Source organism: Glycine max, chromosome 11 (genome assembly GCF_000004515.6).
Source record: "Glycine max cultivar Williams 82 chromosome 11, Glycine_max_v4.0, whole genome shotgun sequence".
Classification (NCBI taxonomy): Eukaryota; Viridiplantae; Streptophyta; class Magnoliopsida; order Fabales; family Fabaceae; genus Glycine; species Glycine max.
In genome coordinates this window covers 9,065,819-9,074,750 of record NC_038247.2, presented here as the reverse complement: position 1 = coordinate 9,074,750, position 8,932 = coordinate 9,065,819, and the positions used below count along the sequence as shown (strand labels likewise).

Below are 8,932 nucleotides of genomic sequence, written 5' to 3'. Positions count from 1 at the left end.
CATTAACTAAATTCACTAGTTTTCTTTACTTCTATAAATTACTACTTCTAATACTGCTTAAATATTTTTTTAATTTAAAAACTGTTTAAATAAAAAAGTGATTCTTGAAAGCTGAAATTAATAATTTTCTCGTGAGTGTAAAAATCTGCATGCGGACGTAAAAAAAAATCTGCATGGGCAGCGTGCAAATCTTATTGTCCGATTTTATTTTTTTCCGGTGAATACTAAATGATCCTTCATTATTTCAAAGTAAAGCCTACGAGATGCAAAAATGATAGGTTTGTCGTTTATCTGTTAGTAACAAATTCTGGGAAAGTGAAAAACAAACATGCTCTGTATTGAATCACTTTTTGTTTCCACCCACGTATATAAATTTACTTGCTTTCGATCTATAGGGAAAGCAAGCTTCTAAAAACAGAGGACTTTGTTTATTTTCTTGTATTTGGGTTCCTCGTTCCGCAAATTTATCGGTTCGAAAACTTATCATCAAACTAATAAAATGTTAATCATTCATAAATAACTTTGTCGTCCAATTATTTTGGATAATTTTAATATATATTACTAAGATTCATGAATCACGAATGCGTACTTCATGAATCGCGTTCTCTTTTATAAGCACTCAAAAAGTTATACGTAAAATAGATCTAGAAAACTTAACTATTTAAAAGAAAAATATATTCGAAAAAAAAATCTCATATAAAGATAAAAAAAAGAAGTTGTCTTAATCATGAGGAATATTATATCCAAAATCCGTAATGAAATTCTCCAACGACTGGTAAAACATTATTCGGGCCACCAAACAGACTTGTGAAATTGTATTAGCTAGCAATTCTCTCTCTTGATAGAACTTTATCCCAATTCCCAAGACCCAAACCGACATCAACCAGCCATTTGAACGGAGAGCCTAAAAGGTTGGGCATATATTGAATAACGAAGAAGATGGAAGAGAGAAAAGAAAAGTCATTGATTTGAATTTTTTATTAACAAAAATTAATAATTAATGTTTAACAAAAGTATATATATTAAATAACCGCATTGAGCAATATTTTGCATATGTTGGTATGTTCATGGCTAATGAAAAATATATCATTTGTGTCAAAATATATTATATAGCTCAATCAATATTTTTGTGAAAGCGGACGTTTATTATTTCAAGCAATTAATATATATTATTCGTATTGAAATAAATTGTTTTTGTTAATTCTATCTGTTATTTGAGTTATATTATAATATATTATTCACTAGTTTATTTAAAAAAAGTAGTTTTATTTAAATTAATTAAGATAAAAAGTAAAGAATAAAAAATTAAATTAATTAAGATATAATGGAGTTAGTAAATATCTAATAATTTCAGTGATGTGTATATAATGTTTATGTAAATATATTATGTTTAATTAATAAAGGGAGGGTTTCAAATGGAAGAACCCTTTTTTTTTACAGAAATGTGGAAGAATCCTACTAATGAAAAAAAAAAGAACCCCTTAATTATAATGAAAAAAGAAAGAAAGGTAGTGTTTCAAATGGGAAATCCCTTATAATGAAACAGGAAAAAAAAATAACTTTCAATGATAGCTCTTAAAATATGGTTCAAAATTTTGTGATTTCGATTAAAATATATTCTTTAAATCTGTCTTATCTATTATCTTCCATCATTACTAATAGTAGTGGTGAAAATAGTAATGATAATTATAATGATGATGATTATGGTAATACAAAGTGGTAATAATAATACTAACTATAATAATAGAGGTATAAGAATGATAATTTAATAAGAAATGTTTATAAATGAGTTTTAATTTTAATTATATTTTATTTTTAGTCTTTAAACTGGTTTTAGTAATTTAACACTTTTATAATTGAGGATCTAATTTATGGTATCTTATTTAATTCTTATGAATAAAAAAATAATTCAAAGAAATGATATAACTTATTCCTAAATTTTTTAATATAAAAACTAGACCATAATTTTCTAGGTAATGATTAAAAAACAATTTAACTTACTAATATAATGTTTCAATTTTAAAAATTAAAGAATTAAGTTAAACTTCTTTATTAATATATGGACTAAATTAAATTAATTAAATAAATAGAAGATCAAATTAATAATTTAACCTTAAGAAATAATATTAATTTTTTTATTTATAATGTTAATTGTTAATTTGTTAGTAAAATTAGTCAAATTCATGAATTTTTTCTCATTTTATTCTTTCTTAATCTCTTAACTATTTTATATCTCTTAAAAAATTATATAAGAATCTATTAAACTTTTACAACAAATAGATCCTAGGGGTTCACTTTTATAAACTTTTTCTAGAACTGGGTTTGTTTTAAAAGTAATTATCAAGGAGGTCTGTTTTTCAGAACTTTCTGTCATCACCGTAAGCAAAGCAAAACAGCACGTGGTAGGAACAACATAGCATTTTGTCAAGAGTATTGGCGAAACAGGCATGACATTTCGCATTTCGTCGGTGGTATTAGCAAAATAGGATAGGGGTGAAAGTTTCACGGTTGACGTGGCGCGCATGCAGTGACCAAACAAGAAAAAATATATATTAAAATTAAAAAGAATTTTAAAAAGGAAAGAAAAAATATATACTAAAATTAAAATATTAACATAATAAATGGGAATTAATTTTCCTGAACATAAATGAAAAGAAAAAATATTAACTCTCATTTATTATGTAATTATTTAAAATTAATTCGATTATTATGTAATTAAAAAGGAAAGAAAATCACTATCCATCTCTATTATTATGTAATTAAAAAGGAAAGAAAATATTCTTATGGATTTGCTCAAGATATTTCGGGTTAATTCTAAGTCTTGTCTTTCTTTTTTATGTAATTTATTTTCTTTTTTTTAATTACATAATAATCAAATTAATTTTAAATAATTAATGTTCTTTCCTTTTTAATTACATAATGGAAAGAAAATCAGTATCCATCTCTATTATTTTGGGTTAATTATTTTCTTTCCTTTTTAATTAGATAATGGAAAGAAAATATGTAATCATCTCTATTATTATGTAATTAAAAAGAAAAGAAAATATTCTTATGGATTTGTTAAAGATATTTCGGGTTAATTCTAAGTCCTGCCTTTCCTTTTTATGTAATTTATTTTCTTTCCTTTTTAATTACATAATGGAAAGAAAATCAGTATCCATCTCTATTATTTCGGATTAATTATTTTCTTTCCTTTTTAATTAGATAGTGGAAATAAAATCCGTATCTATCTATATTATTATGTAATTAAAAAGGAAAGAAAATATTTTTATGGATTTTCTCAAGATATTTTGGATTAATTATAAGTCCTCCTTTACTTTTTATGTAATTTATTTTCTTTCCTTTTTAATTACATAATGGAAAGAAAATCAGTATATATGTTCAGGAAAATTAATTCCTATTTTTTATGTTAATATTTTAATTTTAGTATATATTTTTTCTTTCATTTTTAAAATCCTTTTTAATTTTAATATATAATTTTTTCTATTTGGCCCTTGCATGCGCGCCACGTCAACCGCGAAACTCTCACCCCTATTTTGCTAATACCACCCGTGAAACCCACTGCCAATAGCGAAATGGCATGTCTGTTTCGCCAATCCTATTGACGAAATGTCTATTATCTCTTGCCATGCGATGTTTTGCTTATAATAATGACGAAAAGCTTTCAAAAACAGACATCTTTAATAATTATTTTTAAAACAGACTCAATCTTGAAAAAAGTTTATAAAAGTGACCCTGAGGTCAATTTGCTAAACTTTTACACACGTATGCCCCTTTTCCCTACGTACATATCGTTGTTATCGTCGTCGTTATTATTATTATTATTATTATTATTATTATTATTATTATTATTATTATTATTATTATTATTATTATTATTATTTCCTTCTCATACACTTCCAAATGAGTTGTATGTTTATTATTCATCATACAAGATTTATTAATGTACACGCACTTAATTTTTTTTAGGAATATTAACTAGTAAATTTCAATTATTAAACATTTGTAGACTGTACTGATTTGTCACTTAGTGGCTGGGACTGGGAGCCACACCACGAGGCCAATTTGCACTCGTGATTTCTACACGCGGAAACAATAATAATATTCACGTACGAAATAAAGCACTTTCAGCGCGTTTCTTTGTTTCTCTTTATTTTCTTATTACATTAGGTATCCTTGTGGACTAACCGAGTGAACAACAATCATTTTCAGAAAGAAGAATAAAAATAAAGTTAAATAGTAATATTTTTGTTGAATGGGAAGAGCCTTAATAAATTCTTTCTCGAAAGATAAAAATTTAAATTTTAATTTTAAAAAGTGAAAAAAGTTCAATAAATCTATCTATGGTTAACTTCTATTCGTTATGGTTGATAAAAAAGCTTACATAACACATTCAAGAATGAATTTTATTAACGTTTTACATATTCAGAAACAAAAATAATTATTTATTCAAAATATAATTTAATTTTTCATTTTTTAATTGTTGCAAACATACATTATAATAAACACTTACAAAAATAGGAAAATAAACATAAATATGTTGATTAATAAAAATAATTTATCTATTATTCTAAAATTTCTAATGTGACAATACATTATCTAAAATATGAGACTCAATTAAAAATATATAACTATTAAGTTAATCCTTAATGAAATCTAACTTGATTTTTTCATTATTTATTGTTGACACAAAAGAAATTATAAAATAACAGACAAATTGTGCTTATTAATCAATATTATATGTTATTATTATTATTATTATAACTTATGTTTGATTTCTTATTTTTTTAAGTGTAATGTTATGCTTACAATGATTAAAAAAAGAAAGAAAATAAAGATTAAATTATATTTTTGATAAATAATCATTTTCGTATCTGTAAAGCACCGACAACTTTGTCAATAAATGTGTTACGTAGGTTCTTTCATTGGATGAAAGTTATCGGATAAATAAATTTATCGTATCTTTTTTCACTTTTAAGAATTAAAATTTAAATTTTTATCTTTCAAAAATAAATTTATAAATACCCTACACATTAAGAATAAAAATGACTATTTATCCTCAAAATAAAAAGTGTGAAACAGGTATGGCACGCAAAGGAAAACGATTTGTTTAGGTCGGAGAGAGAGAGAGAATTGGGGGATTCTACTTCGATCTACCATGTGAGACTCCTTAGTCTATGGTGACGAAAGCCTTAATTTGGTCTATATAAGCACGCTAGCGGAACCTCACATTCATATGCCAAACTCCACTACTCCTTAGTTTCTCTCTTCACATATCATCATACTTAGATAGTCAGATACATCACCCAATAATTAAATTAAATACATGCTAGCACTTTAACAGTACTCCTTTCTCTAATATCTCTCTCATATTTTCCTTTCTGCGGATATTCAGCTAATTAAACTAAGTCACTAAGATGACTGAGGGAAAGCTAGTTGAAGCTGCAGAAGCTCATAAGACACTTCAGGATTTCGATCCTCCAAAGAAGCGCAAAAGGAACAAGTATGCTTTTGCTTGTGCTATGCTGGCCTCCATGACTTCCATCTTGCTTGGTTATGGTGAGTCTTATATATATATTCATTCCTACTTGTCTTAATTGCTCTCTGCTGTAACTTCTTTTTAGCGTGTTTAGAAACTCATCAAGAATGGAAAATCTATTAACGTGAAACCAAACACACAAACATGCTAACACGCTGTAGCATGGGCCGAAAATCGTATAACTTATCCAGTCTATGTGGAAATTGGAAAAGGAAAAATGGAAGAAGACTTTTGCGCACAAAACAAATGCAAAAAGATAAAGGAAAAGGAAAAGAAACAGTGTTTTTGTTTCGTGGGACAAGATTTTGCATGATTCTTTAATTGGAAAAAAATAGGAATAAATCTCCGAGAACATTATTAAGTGAAGCATTAACTACACGTGGTATGTAAATGTAATAAATATGATGTTATTGTTACAGATATTGGAGTGATGAGTGGAGCAGCCATATACATAAAAAGGGACCTGAAAGTCTCGGACGAGCAAATCGAGATCCTGCTCGGAATCATCAACCTATACTCTCTGATAGGCTCATGTCTCGCCGGCAGAACCTCCGACTGGATAGGTCGCCGTTACACGATTGTTTTCGCCGGCGCCATCTTCTTTGTCGGAGCACTTCTCATGGGTTTCTCCCCCAATTATTCCTTTCTCATGTTTGGCCGTTTCGTCGCTGGCATTGGCATCGGCTACGCCCTCATGATAGCCCCCGTCTACACCGCCGAGGTCTCCCCGGCCTCCTCTCGTGGCTTCCTCACTTCCTTCCCTGAGGTTCCTTTCTTTATATTTTTTTTAGTAATTAATAGGATATACTGCATATATTTGTCATTTAATTATAAATTGATAATATTATAATAACCTCTATAGTCTTCTTTTAAAACAAGTTGTCTAATTTATTTCAAATAAAAATAAGAATAAACTATTGAATCACATTCAGACCTTATTGATGTTACATTCAGACCTTTTCATAAGAAATAGGTTTTCCATGAAAACTTACTTCTTATAAATAAAAAACTAGCTCGGAGGAAATATAATTTAAGATGATTAATTGTATTAATATGAAATTGTTACATACACATCTTAAAAATCATATTCCACATATAAAGATCTTAAAAATCATATTTGTGGTTATCTTTTTTATTATATTTTGATAATAGGTAGAAATTAAATTCTGCATATATTTATTTTAATATTTTTATAAATTTCTTACTAATTAATTAACAGCTTTAGTTAGGATTTCCATAATTGAAAACAATATTAAGTTTTGATTAAAATAAAAAATGATTTTGCAGGTATTTATTAATGGAGGGATATTAATTGGATACATATCAAACTATGCATTTTCGAAGCTGACACTAAAGGTGGGATGGCGAATGATGCTTGGAGTTGGTGCAATACCTTCGGTACTCCTAACAGTAGGAGTGTTGGCGATGCCGGAGTCCCCAAGGTGGCTTGTGATGAGGGGTCGTTTGGGAGAGGCAAGAAAAGTGCTTAACAAAACCTCAGACAGCAAGGAAGAGGCCCAACTAAGGCTAGCGGAAATCAAACAAGCCGCAGGGATCCCCGAGAGTTGCAACGACGACGTCGTTCAGGTAAATAAACAAAGCAACGGTGAAGGTGTATGGAAAGAGCTCTTCCTCTATCCAACGCCCGCAATTCGTCACATCGTAATCGCTGCCCTTGGTATTCACTTCTTCCAACAAGCGTCGGGCGTAGACGCCGTCGTTTTGTACAGCCCCAGGATCTTCGAAAAGGCTGGGATTACAAACGACACGCATAAGCTTCTTGCAACCGTGGCCGTTGGATTCGTTAAGACCGTGTTCATCTTGGCGGCTACGTTTACGTTGGACCGCGTGGGTCGTCGTCCGTTGTTATTGTCTAGTGTCGGCGGCATGGTGCTCTCGCTTCTCACGCTTGCGATCAGCCTCACTGTTATTGATCATTCGGAGAGGAAATTAATGTGGGCCGTTGGATCGAGCATAGCCATGGTGTTGGCTTACGTGGCCACGTTCTCCATCGGTGCGGGTCCCATCACGTGGGTCTATAGTTCTGAGATCTTCCCGTTGAGGCTGCGGGCGCAGGGTGCGGCCGCGGGAGTTGCGGTGAATAGGACCACTAGCGCGGTTGTCTCAATGACTTTTCTGTCCCTCACTAGAGCCATCACTATTGGTGGAGCTTTCTTCCTTTATTGTGGCATTGCTACTGTTGGGTGGATATTCTTTTACACCGTCTTGCCTGAGACCCGGGGAAAAACGCTCGAAGACATGGAAGGGTCTTTTGGTACTTTTAGGTCCAAATCCAACGCCAGCAAGGCTGTAGAAAATGAGAATGGGCAAGTAGCACAAGTCCAGCTAGGAACCAATGTCCAAACTTGAAAAATGAGTATTGGGACATCCAGTAATAGTGAAGTAATTTCGTGATTTTTTTTTTGTTTTTTACTTTTTAGACTAGTTCTTCAAATCAAAACGAGAAGTTAAAGTGACAAGACTTGTGTATGAAAAAAAAAATACAATAATTTCTATGAATGACAAAGGTTGAAAGGAAGAGATGGTGTTTTTTTACAGCTATGTTTATGATTTTTTTTCCATACATTTGTTTCATGCTATATATAATTATGTATTTAAGAATGATATTTTCAATGAATTGTGACTAACAATATTATTTTTAGATAAACACATATATAAATAGAAATGAGATATATATAGAGAGAAAGGAAGAAATGAGAATGGAAGTTAATGTTTTTACTTTGTAACAAATTTCAAATACTAATGTAATTAGAGCAAATTACATTCACCCTTCTCCATTTATCACTTATTACACCAATATCTCCTATTTAAAATTGTATTTCTTTTGCCTTCCCTAATTCAGAATCGTTAGTTACAGTGTTAGTTTTTTTTTCTTCCTGAAATACCAAAATAACCTCTACTAATTTTGCCATATAGACTGAGTAATTTGAAATCCCCAAATTCTCTCTGTTAGGGTATGCAAAAATCAGAACTATTAGTGAGATTGTTGTACACCATTATGATACGTAAAGGGAGGTTCAAAAGAGACATCCGTAGGGATAATTTACGGAGAGAGTCTCTATGTAATAAGTGCTAAATGGAGGGGAGTGAATGTAATTTATTCAAGTAATTATTATAATTTCTTAAGCAAGACTTTCAATTAAAAAAAATTGTAAATAGTACAAGCTAGCAAGCCATGATGAGATGTTTGAATGTGAGAAGTAGGGAAAAGAAAAACTATATAGTATATATGATGGAAACCGGAAAGAAGTGAGAAAAAAGGAAATAAATAGAAAATGAGTAGCTTTTAGATTTTTTATTTAGATAGAAAATGAGATAGTAGAAAAAGATGAGTTAAATTTTATTTTATTTACTAACAAAAGGAGTTAAGTT

At 29.8% G+C, this 8,932-nt stretch overlaps 1 protein-coding gene across 1 annotated transcript; it reads left to right on the top strand.

The window, feature by feature from the left end:
• The first annotated feature begins 5,243 nt into the window (after positions 1-5,243).
• STP (sorbitol-like transporter) lies at positions 5,244-8,078 on the top strand. Its single transcript, NM_001249663.2, has 3 exons — positions 5,244-5,559; positions 5,959-6,305; positions 6,827-8,078. The coding sequence occupies exons 1-3, from the start codon at positions 5,418-5,420 to the stop codon at positions 7,907-7,909; spliced, it is 1,572 nt and encodes a 523-aa protein (NP_001236592.2). The 5' UTR covers positions 5,244-5,417; the 3' UTR covers positions 7,910-8,078.
• The last annotated feature ends 854 nt before the right edge of the window (positions 8,079-8,932 follow it).